At 35.3% G+C, this 16,829-nt stretch overlaps 1 protein-coding gene across 1 annotated transcript in view; it reads left to right on the forward strand.

Annotated features, from left to right (window-relative positions):
* CEP128 (centrosomal protein 128) overlaps nt 1-16,829 on the forward strand; it is a 396,464-nt gene that overhangs the window by 26,289 nt on the left and 353,346 nt on the right. The window contains exons 5-8 of the mRNA XM_080808359.1: nt 8,536-8,662; nt 9,692-9,810; nt 12,423-12,514; nt 14,520-14,592. Coding sequence (XP_080664485.1) covers nt 8,536-8,662; nt 9,692-9,810; nt 12,423-12,514; nt 14,520-14,592 — 411 coding nt within the window. The remainder of the gene's footprint in view (nt 1-8,535; nt 8,663-9,691; nt 9,811-12,422; nt 12,515-14,519; nt 14,593-16,829) is intronic.

Consider the following 16,829-nt stretch of genomic DNA (forward strand, 5'->3'; position numbering starts at 1 on the left):
GGTGGGCCTAAACCCAGTTTCATTTGTGTGTCATTGTGACAATAAACAACATAGTGTGTTGCAACACTCACAGGGATAAGTATGTCTGATTATTTTGACTTCAAAGTATATGCTAAGTTAGACAACACAGATAATAATGCTTTTTGTCTGTCTTCTGTTCATGAGTATAATGTTTATTAAGGACACATTCCAGTTTCATGAGTGCTCATTTACTGATACTTAAAATATTACTTACAAATATTTTAAGAATACTTTCAAAATTATGATTAGAATGTATGTGGTATATGGGCTTTGAATATATAGGATTTCATTTTAAAAACAAAATAGTTACATAAATAAAAATGTATCATTTGAAAGGGAATTTCTCCATTTCAGGAATACTATTATGGGCTTATATTTTCATAAATCAGCATATGGAGAGAGGTTAGGCAAAGCAGCTGGAGCTAATAATCTTTTGGTAAATAAAAAATAAAATAGTAGCAACCATTTCAAAAATACATTTCAGTAACAGATGGTGGTACCAGAAAAATGTGCAAACCATAAATTTTCACTCTTATTTAATTTTTTAAGACTCCTTCTCCTCCTCTTCCTTGTTTTTAATGGTAGAACACAAATAGACTGAAAGGAACCAAAATAGAGCTGATACAATTAACTGCTCTATAAGCAAAGTATTTTGCAGTCTGTTGTCAGATAAACTTTGGCATCTGTAAAGAAATAGGCAGTGAAAGAAGCTAGGCATAAAAGCACTTAATCAAAGTGCCTGTGGATGACATCATTATTCTAGACAGAATTTTTAAAATCACTACTTTTCTGCCTACACTTTTGCCCTGGATTTTGTCAAGCTGACCTCTAACATTTGTAAATTTAAGTACTTCAATTTTTTTATATGTCATTATTGTAGGTACATCTAAACTTATAACACAAACTTTCTTTAGTCACTGTTGCTATGTATATTGTGAATATTTGTTAAATATTGACTCTTTAGTGTTAGGTGAAAACAAAACTCAATCTTTAGGCAGAATATTTTCCAATTTCTGCTTAACTCTGCAGCTAAGTGAGTGTAGTTCTCTTACATGAGCAAATTTGCATGCATTTCTGTAGAATCTATGTTAGGGTACATTTTCTTCTTGGTATGCAAATTAGACAATTTAGAGTAAGAAAAGCATCTGAAGAAACTAAATGGGATCTTTACATGGTTTCCAAAATTCAAGCCTACTTTAAAGATTTATGTATTTGAGAGAGAGAGAGAAAGAGAAGATGCATGTGTGCACATTCGCACACAAACGGGGAGGGTCAGAGCAAGAGAGGGAGAGAAAATCCTTGAGCAGACTCTGTGCTGAGTGTGGAGCTCTAAGTGGGGCTTGATCTGGGAACCCTGAGATCACAGCCTGAGCCAAAACCAAGAGTTGGCCATGGCTGGCTGAGCTGCCCAGGCACCCACAAGCCTACTTTAAAGTGCAGCATTTATAATTTTTGCCAAGGTTATTGCTGGCTTTTTTTTTTTTAAGTTATGTTTTTCATTTTTGTGGAAGCTAATTATTTGATGATTATTTGGTAGCTACTATATGTGTGTGTGAATAATGACTACTAGTTTGTTTCTATTATGGTCTCTATGGAATAATGGTTAATATTTTTTAAGAATTTTCTAGTAACTATTTTTTCCTGTGATTTTTTTCTCTCTCACAATGAGCTAGTCAAAGATGGAATTAGTTGTGAATTTGTGAGATACAATGATTACAATGATTATTAGTGAAGCACTTACTGTTGCTATGTATTTACCAAGAAAGTTTATACATCCGGTTCTTTGCCACATTTTTCTCATTTTTTCTTATTGAAGCTGAATTTTATTGAATGATTTATCTTAGGAATTTCTGATACTGTTTGTGGAGCTGGTGCCTAGTTTCCTAATGTTTACTGTTGCTTGGAAACCTTACCTTCCTAGGGACTGGTCAAGAAGTTTGCTAGTAAGAATTTTGGAAAGTAGGGCCCCTGGGTGGCTCAGTTGGTTAAGTGACTGTCTTTGGCTTAGGTCGTCATCCTGGAGTTCCAGGATCCAGCCCTGCATTAGGCTCCCCACTCAGTGGGGAGCCTGCTTCTCCCTCTGACCCTACCCCTCTCATGCTCTCTCTCTCGCTCACTCTCTCTCAAATAAATAAATAAAATCTTAAAAAAAAAGAATCTTGGAAAATCATAATTTTATTTATTTATTTTTTTCATTTTTTAAAGATTTTGTTTATTTATTTGATAGAGATCACAAGTAGGCAGAGAGGCAGGCAGAGAGAGGGGGGGAAACAGGCTCCCCACCGAGCAGAGAGCCTGATGCAGGACTCGATCCCAGGACCCTGGGATCATGACCTGAACCGAAGGCAGAGGCTTTAACCCACTGAGTCACCCAGGCACCCCGAAAGTCAGTATTTTTAACTTAAACAAACCAGAGTTCTAGGGCCAGGTAGGTAGAGTTAGCATATATTTTCTCTGGGTACTAAATGCACGGAACAGCTGTTTGAGGACTCTGTAAATACAGGCAGTCCTTGTTGCATGGTTTTGATGTGCATGTGTTTCACTTCCCAGTTTGGTCGAATAACATCAGCCCCCCACACAACACAATTTGGAATTTCTGTTAACAAAGTTTATTAACTAGAAGTAACTGCAAAAAGCACACGCTTTGCTACTAGCTCTTCAGTTCACGCATTACTATCTAAATAAGAGATCATTGAAGTCGGGACGCCTGGGTGGCTCAGTTGGTTGGGCGGCTGCCTTCCGCTCGGGTCATGATCCCAGCGTCCTGGGATTGAGTCCCGCATCGGGCTCCTTGCTCGGTGGGGAGCCTGCTTCTCCCTCTACCTCTGCCTGCCACTCTGCTTGTGCTCACTCTCTCTGACAAATAAATAAATAAAATCTTAAAAAAAAAAAATCACTGAAGTCTGTTGTTATTTGGTCACAGATAGCAAAACATACAGTTGTGTTACTTCCTTGCCTTCTAATGATAAACCTGTAGTGTGCTACTTTATAAAATTAATAATAATAAAGGATTGGCTAACAGTGCAACAATAAAGTGAAAAGTGATAATTCTGGAAGTGAAATGTGAATCATATTATGAAGGAGTTCCATGTGGAGTCATAAAGAAGTAGCTGCTGTTAGTGGGAATATTGATACTGCTGCTCTTCAAGAATCCCTAGACATACAGCCAGCCAGAGGAATTTAGTGAAATCGTTTTTAAGGAATGACAGTTCTTCTAAAGTTTCTCCAGATTAAGACATCCCATTTTTTCATTCCATTTATTTTTTGCTCTTCTATGCATTGCCTATAATCCTCATAGTAAAAACTACTATATATTGAGCAAACTAGTCCTCCCCAGGCTTTGTTCTAATTATTTTACATGCAGTCTTATTGTTCCCTCAAAAAAAAAAAAAAAGTGAGACTTTAGCTCACATGGCGTGAAATAACGTGGATAAGAACTGAAGCAGAAGCACAAGTAGCACAGCTGAGGAAATCACTGCCAGGCTTCCCCCTGGTCTTTCTGAATCACAATGTTTTCAATGACTATACCTCTTATTTGGAGTACCCATTGACGACTGAATGATTTCGTTTCATAGATTTGCTTTGCGATGTAGTCAGTCCTTTTGAGTTACATACTGTTTAAGTTCATTAAACTTCTGCTTTGTCTCTAGTTAGAGTCTTTGACATAGAGCCATCACAGAAATTTCAGAGCTCTATGAGAATTTGAAAGTTTTATATATTTATTTATTTATTTATTCACTCATTTATTTATTTTTAAAGAATTTATTTATTTGACAGATTGAGCGAGCACAAGGATGGGGAGCAGCAGAGGGAGAGGGAGCAGGGAGCCTGATGTGGGGCTCAGTTTCAGGACCCTGGACTCATGAGCTGAGCTGAAGGCAGACACTTAACCGACTGAGCCACCCAGCACCCTGATATTTTTATTTTAATGTTAATCTAAAAGCTTTGGTGGTTTTACACAATTTCATTTATCTACTAGTTTCCAAAATAATGAGCTGATTTGCTAGCATGCTCTAGTAGTGACCAGTGGTTTTTTTCAGCGTGGGGATCATTAACTCACAAATTTATGCATATTTGAAGTGTTTGAACCCATTGTAGTTAATATTACCATTGATGCTCAAGTTATTTCATCATTGCCTAGAGGGAGACTTCTGGACTTCTAAGTTTAAGAACATGTTTTGACAATTTGGATAAACTATCTTATAATTGCCATTCAATTTCAGTGCCCGAGTTTTATTTGTATTTGTACTAGTACATAATTGTAATGTTTCAGTTATTGTAGTCTAATATCAAATGAATAGACCTAATATGTAAATAATACTTTCATCTCAAGTTGAGGTGAAAAATATGGCATAACATTTTCTATGATGCTGCTTTTACAGCCTTTCAGATAAGGGAAATAGGTGGAAAATGGAATCATCATTTGGTACCTGCACAGGTAGCCACACTAAACTCTTAGAACCTGTACCATTGGAGTCAGTACCACAGTCTTGTGTGGAGCACTGGTTTAGCATTCAGCAAAATAACATCATCCATCATAGTAAAGTTAGTTAATCTTAAATTGAGTTTTATTAGTGTGTTTTTTTTTTTTTTTTTAAATTTCAAGTTTGGTTTGCTTTAGGACCTAGTTAGGGGTTAAAATCCTAAAGAATTTAAAACAATTTTTATAATTTTATTTTTTCTTTATCTGTTTTTATGTTTTAGGAGTTATCAGATCAGTTTCATACATCACAATTAGATTTTGTGTAGTATCTCTTGTGTTATTGCTATTTTAAGTGTAGATTTTTTTTTAAAGATTTTATTTATTTACTTGAGGTAGAGTGAGAGAGAGAGAGCACAAGTGGTGGGAGGGAGTGTCGGAGGGAGAGGCACAAGCAGACACCCACTGAGCTGGGAGCTGGACACTGTACTTGATTCCAGGACTCAAGATCATAACCTGAGCCCAAGGCAGATGCTTAACCAACTGAGCCACCCAGATGTCCCATTAAGTGTAGATTTTAATTCAATTATATTTTCAGTTTTGTATTAGGTGGAGGACCTGTTTCTATCATGATATTTGCAGGAATGATTAATTATTTATCTCGTTTACCTTTTACTTTATAGTTTTTGGTATTTATATATCAACCTGTTCATCTATTCAATGGTGTATGATAGATCTTTTTAGAATTTTAAAATGAGTTTGCCAAATAGTTTGTCTAACTTTTTATCTTATTTATGAAATGATTTAATTTCCAACATCTGTTATTACTTCTAGATTTTGGGGTAATGGATCATTTCTCTTATTCTGTAATATTTTCCAGGTGGTTCCATGATGGTTTTTTGTTACTGTTGTTATTAGTAGGGAGTGCGTGTGTGTGTGTGTGTGTGTGTGTATGAGAATTCTTTTTATTCATCAGCTTTTAGCTACAGCTTAGGATTTGTTAGCAGTAAGCCCACATGAAAAGGATGATGGCAAGTTCTGCTTCTGGCATTGGTAAGGAAGATTATTTTGGATAACCTATCCTATTCAGAACAACTGGAAAGGCAATAAATAAATAAAATTATGAATCTATCAGAGAACAACCAAGCAAGTGAAGAATATTATAGTCTGGATCTCGTAAAGATCTGTCAAAAATGGAAGTCCAGAAGGATGAGTTGTGCATTTGTGACTCTTCTTCCCTTAAGGCAGTAGCTGATTTCAAAAGAGATGGCTTAGAAGCAGAGAGGATAGTATCAAAGCTATCAATAGACTGGAGAGGTCAGGGAAACCAAAACTGGAGTTAAGGAATCTTCAAGTTTTCACTGGAGACCCCAAAGAATGATAGCTTAGGAAAAATGATGAGCTGAAAATGAGAGAAGTAATGAACCAAAAATGGACCTGTTCTGATGGGGCAGAAGGCCAGATTTGAATCATCTTGGTTCCTGACTAGATTAAGGTTATTTGGGTTTCCTAGTGACCGTAGCCTGGCTTACTGCTAGAAGCAAAACCAAATCCCTTCTGGAGGAAGAAGTCATCATCAGAGCTTTAAATAATCACCACAGTTTTTCAAATACAATGTCTATTGCATGATAATCACACATAAAATGTAAGAGATGACTGAAAATCAGTGGAAAAGAACAGACAATAGAAACATACTTGATAATATAAAAAAAGTGATTAACCTATTCAAGAAATTAAAAGACAAGATTGAGAATTTTGACAAAGAATTGGAAACTCCAAAAATGAACCAAATGAAAATTATAGAAACTGAGTAATATAACTAAAATAAGCAAATAAATGAATTAAAACCAATCCTGTTAAAGTATGGATTAAATAACAGTTGGTATTATATTGAAGAGAGAATTAATGAATTAGATAGGCCAACATAAGATACCCAAAAAAGAAAAATGGACAAAAAAAGTATGAATAATGTAGAAAAGAGCATGATTGACATATAGGATTTGGTAAAAAGATAACTTGAATATAACCAAGTATTCAGAAAGAGAGGGAGGAGAGAAAGGGGCAGAAACAGTGTTTGAAGAGATGATGGCTGAGAATTTATAACACAGGAAAGATATCAAGGTACAGATTCCATGATCTCTATGGATCAAAAATGGGATAACTACCAATAAAAATTCACATCGTTTTATCACAGTAAAACCATTGACAATCAGGGTCAAACAAAATCTTAATAATTAGGACTAAAAAGGGCAGACTACCCACAAAAAAAGCAACAAAAAGAAATGATAGCTTACTTTGTTTCTAAAGGGATACTGACATCAGTCTTCACTTGAAAGATGTGAATAATAAAGAACAAACACAGAAAAAGTTAATAGAGCTGGTTCTGTTGCTAACTTGTGTGATCTAAAGTCATTTTATATTTCTAGTCCTTTTTTCATGTTACAGTTTAGATTTGAGTTTCTTAATATAGTTTAATTGTATTTAGAACTTATCATGGGTGTTCACTGTATGAAATTTTTGGTCTACTTTCATGTTAGATTTAGTTTTATTTTACTTACATATAAATGATGCTCAAGGTAGACCTTGTTTTCCTGGGCCTTCTCTGTATATTTTTAATAGGCTGGTTCCTGTAGCTAGTGACTGCTCAGGCAGGATGGGATCTTGTATATCCCAGTTTAGGGAAGCAGGGGACAGAGAGTGTAGAAATATTAGCCTCCCCCCTACCCCCCGGAAATGAGAACAACATTAGAGGTGCATTCCTGAAATTTTATTTCTTTTAATCCAGACTGTGTTATCCTTGGTTCTGCAGAAGAACTAAATCCAAATAACTGAAATGAGAAAGGATTTGCTCATTTGTCATTCATATTCTGTTTCATCTGTGCTTTCTCTTCTACTGAGGCTACTTTTTTCTGCACAGTTCCCCAAGGAAACCAAATTGTTCTCTCCATAAGTGGTGTTCTACTATTTATTTCTCGCTGAATTTAGGAAACCCTGTCCTTTAAATCATTTGTTTTGACATTCTCTTTAAAGAGTTATGGGTGACTTGTTCTATGGATCTATGCATTATTTTTATTATGTTTTATTTCTCTTTGGATAAGATCTCTAGATCTGAAGTTGCCCAGCAGTTCAGGGTATGTGGATTTCCCTCAGCTTTACTCTCTTGTTACTTTGGGTTTCAGTTGTATCCTCTTCTCAGGTCTGTAGCTGTGTACAGCTCTGGATGTTATTCTTTGTATTTAGTGTCTTTTTACTTAATTTAGCTCTTTAGGTCTAAAAGTTGTCTTATATCCCCTGCTGGCTGACTCCTTAATAATCTGAAGAGGGCATTTGGACAATTCTGTTCCCTAGCATGTATTAACAGACTGACATCTGCCCACATAGTTTTCTGGGATTTGAAGTCTTTGAATGAATGAAAAAGATGTTCTGATATGCAATTGGACAATGCACATTATTTTAATAGCAGCAGTTACTGTGATAGCTGGTTAGTTTCCTGTTTGTTATAGACCTGGGGCTTCTGAAGGAATATTTAGAGGGGAGGAAGACTCTCTTTCTTCTCTCAGATATATGGCCAAGTATGGGTGGCACATCAATTAGACATTTAATCTGGTTTTGTAAGCCCTTAGGTAGTAGATCTGTTTTTCACATTCTGCTAATAGAAAGATGGAATAGGTAGCAACAGATGCTACTTAAAACCAGATGTTAGAATTGGTTCTGAGAATACTTATGTTTATATGTTTATAGTTCTTTTTTTTTTTTTTTTAAGATTTTATTTATTTATTTGACAGAGAGAAACCATGAGAGAGGGAACACAAACAGGGAGAGTAGGAGAGGGAGAAGCTTTCCTCCTGTAGAGCAGGGAGCCTGATACGGGGCTCGTTCCCAGGGTCTGGGATCATGACCTGAGCTGAAGGCAAATGCTTAACGACTGGGCACCCTCTATGTTTATAGTTCTTAACTTACCTTACTCCAACCTTTTTTCTGATACAGTTCTCCTTGGGAACTCCGATTATTTCAGAAATAGCTTAAAAATCTCTTGTCTGTTTGTGTTTGGAATTGTTTAGAGAGAATAACTTTTCCTTCATTATATTCTTTAGTTAAAAGAAAGCTTGGAACAGTCAATAGGCCAGCTGCGGAGTCAACGTTTATTGAGAAACTCAGGAGGGAGAAGTATTTCTGTTACAAGTCTGACTGCGAGTGACCTTGATGGTGGCACTGTGACAGGTAAACTCTTCAGATGTCTTGAAAACTCTCTTTTTGTTTTACAAGTATTCCTGAGGTCCATATTGAATACATTTAATCTTTGGAGAAATAGGACCCGTACACAATATCATACAAATGAAGTTAAGAAGATGCAGTTGTCAGTGATTTTATGGTGAATATTTTGAAATATGTTCAGTGGGACTTTGTTATTCTATTACATTTGTTCTCAGACTCCATAGACTACATAGAGTTTTACTTGACAAAACTTGAATTTAATTTTCTGCCTCTAATCAAAATGAATACCCAAATAGGATTTGCTTTGTGGTGTACTTTATAGATGAGAAGTCCCTTCCCAGCTTCATAGTTTTTCAAATTCTGGTTAAGAAATAGCCTATGATGCTTGTTAAGAACAGGTGAATTTTATCTTTGGTGTGCAGCTGAAGTTCAATGGCTAGATTGAAGATGTAACTCTTGGTTGGCCTGTGGTTAGTCTTAATACTTTCCTACAACACTGAGATCACATTTGAATGGAAAGGACTTAGAGTAGAAAAGAACAGAAAAGTTTGCAGTAAAGAGAGGTGATTTACGTAGAAGTGAACATTAGTAGCCCACATTGTTAATACTGCTGTTGATCATGATAAGGATTAAAAATTGGATACAATTAGCTATTTTTAATGTATTGATTTTTAAACAGTGTTCAAATTTTAGATTACTTCGTTGTTTGAAAATTGCTTTATTGGTATAAAGTTATATTTTAGAAAGACAAAAGTTATTTCTATTTGCCAATTTATTATTTTTAAATAAGGGAAATACCATATTACATCTTTGAAAAGCATAGCAAGTTAAAACTTTTGATGTTTTCTATCTCCAAGTTATTTCTGTTGCTCATTTTATCTGCTTTAAGAGGAAGATTAGTGCCACTTTTGTGGCCCTAGCAAGATAGTTGGGAAATAGTTTGGGTTATGTCCTGTGTATGTATTTTCTGAACAAAATTTTAGATTGTTTTTCTCCTGCATGTTTTATTCTCTTTTTTTCCTTTCATCTCTAAAGAGAGCTCCCGGTTTCCACCTACCTCACCCCTCAAGGACTATGGGGATCAACAGGGTACTAAGCGAATTAGGTCCAGAACTGGTGTCCGATTTGTTCGGGAGCCTGATGACATGGGCCAGGTACTTTATATTATTCTGTAATCTGTGTTTGATCTTTTTTTTTTTTTTGAAACCAAATAAACTTTTATTTTCAATAAATATCATTTATTTTGAATTTTGTAATGGAGGAGGATGTTTCATGGAACATTTAAAGGTGAGTTTAGCTGGTCATATTTTTATTTCCTTGTGAGGTGCCTCATTCTTCTGCAAGCCCTGTTAAGTCAGCCACTTTGTTTCATATAAACAAGTTAGTCCCTGTGGTTAACCTGTTGATTCTTTGCGGGGGGGGGGGGGTGTTTCTGATTGTTAAATCACTGATGGAGCTAATTAATAGAAGCAGGAACTTTTATACTTTTTTCATATATTTCATGTATTCACTGGAGATTTTGGGTGTATTGGTTTTACAGATATATTTCTTTTTCTGCTTCTTTAAATGTCCCTACAAGAGCTGAAAAAAATGTTTCTTGTTGCCTTGGGTAGCTAAATTAGTTAGGTAAGGGCTAGAGGATGTTGTCAACTTTGACATCTATGTTTTGGTGGTTTCAGGATCGTGGGCTCAAAGTTTGTCAGGATACTCGTCTGTAGCTTTTACTTGTTATAGCATAAGAGAAGTAACAGAACCAAGTACATGAGAAGACACCTTGAAGGAACTTCTTTACTGTGTAATTTTTTTTAGTAGGTGCAACTTTAGAGTGAATTATATGGTGAAGCCTGGAGCGGAGAACAATATCCTACTATGATTCATTTACTCTTTCATTCTGTTTATTTATTGCTAGTGTTCTGAGACAGTGCTTGTGCCTGGAAACAGGAATAAGTAAAAACCTTGCCTTTTCATGGAGCTTGTAATCGAGGGGGGGGGTGCTAGTTATTAATAAAATAAGTACACAAATACTACCTTAATTATGAGCTGAGTTGCATGCTACAACAGAAAGCATAGGGCCATGGGAGTGTGTGGTAGAGGGATTTGCCCCAGTCAGGGAAGGCTTCCTGAGGAAACACTGATGGAACTGAAACCTGAAGGTTGAGTGAGTCATTTTAGGTAAAACAAATACTTTGGCAGGAGGGAAGTTAGCCCCTCTGAGCAACTTGAAGAAGGCCATGCGGCCAGAGATGTATGAAGGGCCGAGACAGTGCACAGCCTTGTATGGAGGTGACAAATATTTTGAAAAGATCACTCCACCTCTAGTGTGGAAAAATGAAATCTGTGTAGGCAAACCGATTAAGAGGATATTGCTGTATTGTGGATGTGAGATGTTAGTTACTTGGATTAGGATAAATGGAGTTGGAGAGAACGAGGTAGGGCAGTAGACTTAAAAGGTATTTGGTGGGTAAAATGAAAGGTCTTGAAGATCAGATGAGCATTTAGGGAGGGTGGGAATGATTGAAAAGGAGGCATCAGAATCAGAACCTAGGATTCTGGTTTGTAAAACTGGAAAATGATGGCAACACCCAATTTCTTTTTAACTGTTCTTCCTGATTTTAAGTCTCTTAAGATGACCTGTAACTCCACATTATCTGTGTACTTTCTTAATGCCCGGCTCATCATTTGTCATTTTGTTTGCATGTCTATCTCCTATGTTAGATTGAGCCCCTTTTTTCCCACCATAATTGTTGGCACTGATTAGTTGCTCAATGTGCATTTGTTGAATCAATTTGTTGTTTCTGCAAATCTCTATAACTTACATTTTTTTAATAAATTATAGTATACACATACATGTATAGTATACATATTTACAGTTAATAATACAATAATTTAAAGAAAAATCCATGTAACCACTACCCAGGCTAGGAATTAGAGTATTATCAATACAAGGGCTATCAACTATCCTGACTTTTATATTAATCATTCTCTTGCTTTAAAAACGAAACATTTGCACTACTTATATCTTGTGTAGTATCGCCTGTGTTTAAACTTTATATAAGTGGAATAATACTTTATGTCTTCTTTTGCTATTTTTCTATTGATGTTATGTTTTTGACATTCAGCCTTTCTAGTGTGTAGGTAGCTTTCATCATTTCATTTTTACTGCTGTATTATATCCACTGGGAGAATCTATCACAATTTATTTATATCCATTCTGTTCTTAATGGACTTTTGGGTTATATTTGGTGTTTCCATTATGAACAGTGTTGCTTCAAACATTCTTGTACATGGTTCCTGGTGCACATTGGCAAGAGTTTCTCTGTAGCATGGATTGACATACCATGGCATGGAATAGAGTTCTTGTATAACACAGCTATGCTCATTTGTTTATGGCTACTTCTGTGCTAAAAGTGGCAGCATTGAGTAATTTTGACAGAGATCACATAGTCTGAAAGCCTGAAATATTTGCTGTTGTACTATTTACAGAAAGTTTGCTGACCTCTTTTTTACTGAGGTATCTAAAAGGATCAGAATTACTGTACTGTAAAGGATGTGACGGTTTATATATAAGAAGTTTTATATAACTTTTAAAAAATGTTTTTCTTTGGAGAAATATTTCTTTCAGAATAGACATGTGTTTTATTATGTGTTAATAACATTATAAAATTTGGACATTAGTGCAAAAAATAAGTTCTTACCAACCTCAGTGAGTCTTCATGGAAGAATTAAACAGAATCCTAAATGGATGACTATGTTTTGCCCTTACCAGCTTCATGCTTTTCATCAGTCCCTCCGAGACCTCAGCAGTGAACAAGTTCGGCTTGGAGATGATTTCAATCGGGAGCTTGCCAGAAGAAGCCGGTAAAAGCAGAATATGGTTTTTGTTGGAGGCATGAGTTATTAAAAGAACACATTAAGTTCTGTAATTGACATGTTTACATGAATTTAAAAAACAGTGCTGTTTTTATACCAGTATTTTAAAATTTATTAATAGAACAGTTTAAAAATCCTTCAATTTTAGAATGTACCATGACTCCTTATTGGAAAAATTAATTTCATATTTTTTTAAAGATTTTTACTTATTTATTAGAGACAGCGCATGCTCTCAGGCGTGAGCAGGGAGAGAAGTGGGAGAAGGACAGGCAGACTCCCTAGTGAGCGGGGACCCCAACAATTCAGGGCTTGATCCCAGGACCCTGAGATCATGACCTGAACCAAAGGTGGATGCTTAACAGACTGAGCCACCTAGACGCCCCTAATTTCATATTTTTAAAAACATTTTAACTTACTCTACTGAGCGTTTCCATTACAGAGAGATACATTGTGAGACCCTAGTAAAGAGGTCGATTTGCAAATACATTGGAGGGGGTGAGAGACAGGCAGAGTCCAATCTGATATTTTAGCTTTCAATTGAAATCCTCAAAAGCGAGTGGTTTATATCTGAAAGGTCTTTGCAGTTTTATCAATTCTGGGTGGTCCCCAACAAGTATCACTTTATTTAAAATTTATTCACTGTCTTTCATTTTCATCATCAGCAGTGGCTGTTGGTTTTCATTGGGAGGCTTATTTTTAGAAGAAACCAAACTTTTTATCCCTTCTCAAGAGTCATACTCTATATACAGCAGTGATGAGGGAACAACAAAGTTGAGTGGAAATTTCTTTACCAAGTCTACTTGCTGACTCCCATTCCATCTAACAGAATCATTCCATACAGGTTTTGTGTTGCTATAGCAAAAAGGGTGAAAGCTATAGTTGTAAATCTGTGATCAGTCTGTATAATTCACCTACTTTTAAATGAGGAAGGCAGGGAATTTAGTAGTAAGAATTAAATACCTTACTATTGTTCCTACTACTAATAGTTAATATTATTGAACAATTACTTCATGCCAGACAGATTTAGGTTTAAATTTTACAACAACCCTAATGAGGTAGTCATTGCTATTTTTTCCAATTTTTGGATGTGGAAAGGGGCATAGAGAGATGAAGTAACTCAACTTGCTGGAGTTTAAATGGAGGATATGGTCTAGTCAGGATTCACATGTAGGCATATGACCCCAGAGTATTGCTCTTTACCACTTGTAGTACCCTGTGATTCAAGATTATTTTCATATATAGCTGGTACAAATAAAGAAATGAAGTTCCTGACGTCTGAGATATATTGTTGAGCTATATTTATTGTTATTCTTTTAAGCTAGTAATGGTTAGTTAATTTAAAACTAGGTATTTAGTTTTGACAAGTTGCTAAAACGAGCAGAATGGTGTCAACATCGTAGTAAAGTATGTTCTTAGATTGCTTTATTCTGTGGCTTTTACATATTTGAAGAAAGGGTACAAATTAAGCACTAGGAACATGAATTTTTAGGTATTTGTCCTGTAAGAAGACAAAGCGGAAGTTGTAGAGATGATTTACTTATTTAGTTTAAATGATCATTTGGCTGTGCAGTGGTGGACTGGGAATCTTCTATCTGTGGGCTGGTACGGTCTAGTAATGACCAGAAGCATGTGTGAGTGAGGCAGAGAAACTTGACTTAAGCCAAATTAGCAGTCAAATTTCTTGTGAAACCTGGTGACTTAATTTTGTGAATTAAGATTTTAGGATCCCATTCTGCTTTACTTGTACCGCAAATGTAATTCCCAAATCAGCACCATTGACATCAACTAGGGATTTGTAGAAATGCACATTCTTGGGGACCATTGCAGATCTGCTGGTTCGGCAGTCCATCCTAAGTCCTCCAGGTATTTCATATGTTGGCTAATGTTTAAGAACCACAGTAGAGTATTATGTAATAACATTATTATGTTGTAAATTTAACTAATTGTATATACTTTCTCAAACAGCCAACTTAAAATATTTTTCTTTCCCTAGGTCGGATGCTGAAACAAAAAGAGCTTTGGAAGAATTGACGGAAAAACTTAATGAAGCCCAAAAACAAGATGTGGTAAGAACTCTTTGTTAAAATAAATAAGTAAAAAAAAAAATAAGTAAGTGATTTCATATGCAGATGGTAGTGTGGCTGGGCTTGTCATAATCAAAGTGAAGTTTCGTAGATTTTAATTTCTTGGGCGATATATGTTATTTTGTCTAAAATCTATTCTTGTACTTCTTATAAAATATTCATGAATTTGGGTTTTATAGTTTTTAAATGTTTACAGTGATAATATATTAGAGATAGAATTATTATTTGTTTAATTTTTAGAGTTTCCTTATGAATATTCAAAAGAGACCCAGCGATTCCATGGCTTTTGTTAAATGAGGTTTGAAATATGGAATTTCTTGGTAGTGACTCTGTAGCACTCTACGTTTTTTAAGTATTTTTAGTATTTTCATTTCACAAGCATGTGTAATCATAATTGCTGCAAAGACCTTGCTGTCTGTTGTTGTTTGACATGATGCCAATTGAAAATACCCCCAATTCTCAAGTTTTATTTATCTCAAACTCAGATTGTTGACAGTCATTATTCAGTATTTTGTTTTTTTTTTAATCACTGTTCTTGATGGAATTAAAGTGAAAAATGAAGTACATAGAAAGTCTGTTTCTTTGCATCATCAGTTGCATCTCTGTTTGCAAAATTTAGGAGAAAAAAAAATCAATAGCAATTGTTAACTAAACTTGGAAATTTACCAACTTCAGGAGTAATGTGTATTTATTTATCCCAGAGTACCTTTTGTTTGTTTTCAAGACCAGGAATGGTAGCAGACAGAATATTTTTCTTAACATGTTTTATTCAAACTGAAAATATAGGCAGATATTTTTTTCTGCAGTTTTTATTGTGTTTATAGTTCCTTACATAGATATGTTGAGTTTATTTTGGAGTTTGAATTCATTGGACATACACGCCAAGAAATGGATATACTCTATTTTCAAAGAGATCAACTTAGTTACTCTTCTTGCAGTGAAATTTGCCCGTTTCAAAAATTCGAATAAACATCTGGCCACATAAAACATATTCCTCCTGTGCTTTTGGTGCTGATTTCTTTGTGAAGCACCCAGAAAGATGAAGATATAATGTACTGTCTTCTGTTGAAATAGAAAAAATCTTTGCAGTCAGTGTCTGATGATAGGTCAGCTGATGCTGATATGTGATCAGGAAATGGGATACTTCTTTTTTTTACATAAAGTCCTAGATTTTTCAAAGCATACTAAAACCTTCAGTTTAAGTTGTGCCAATCTAAAATACTTTAACTATCATACTTCAAAGAAAAAGTATTTTCTGAGATTAACGCATTGGAACCTTTTTTTAGTTTATTGCAATGGTTCACACCGCAAGAAGTCTATGCCATTGTCTGATTTACATACTATCTAAACAGGAACTGAACACATACTTTGAAGAATGTAGCTCCCAGATCCTTTATAACTTACTAAATGATCTTCTGGCTCTTCTCACATAGTCTAGAGTGGAACCTGTCACCCGGCAGCAGAACCTGCTGGAGCTTTATCTTTTTTTAAAAAAATTCTTAATTTTCTAAATTTGAAGGTGTTGTTAACTTACAGCAAAGTACATGCATATAACTCAGTGAATTATTACAAGGTGAACAGGCCCATGTAACCACCACACAAATCTAGAAATAGAACATTACCAGTGCCCAAGAAGCCTCCTCATTCCCTGTCCCAATCACTACTCCTCCTTTTTCACAGATGAATATTTTGACTTTTTACCCCATAAATTAATTTTGACTGCTTTGAATTTTTTACGGAAGTGGAATCCTATAGGGCATGGTTTTGTGTGTCTGTTCTTTGCTAATCCTTATGATTATGATATTTCTAGGTGTTATGTCAAGTACCTCCAGCTTGTTCATTTTTATTGCCCTTTAGTATACCCTTGTATGGATTTACTGCAATGTATTTTAATACGTTATGATATTTGAATTATTTCAAGTTTTGGGCTATTACAAATAAGACTGCTATGAGTAATCTTATTCATGATTTTAGTGCGTATATAAATGCATTTCTGTTGATATGTAACATACAGTGTAATTCCTATATGCCTTCACATCTGGTAGATACCAATAAACAGGTTTCCAAAGTGATTGCATTAATTTACATTCCCACTGGCAATGCAGAAGAATTCATGTTGCTTTTCATCATTTCCAGTACTTGGTATTATTAGTCTTTCAATTATAGCCATTGTCTTAGGTGTTTATAGTCTCTCATCATGGTGTAATTTGCATCTTCAT

The sequence above is a fragment of the Martes martes genome, assembly GCF_963455335.1.
Source record: "Martes martes genome assembly, chromosome: 7".
Lineage (NCBI taxonomy): Eukaryota > Metazoa > Chordata > Mammalia > Carnivora > Mustelidae > Martes > Martes martes.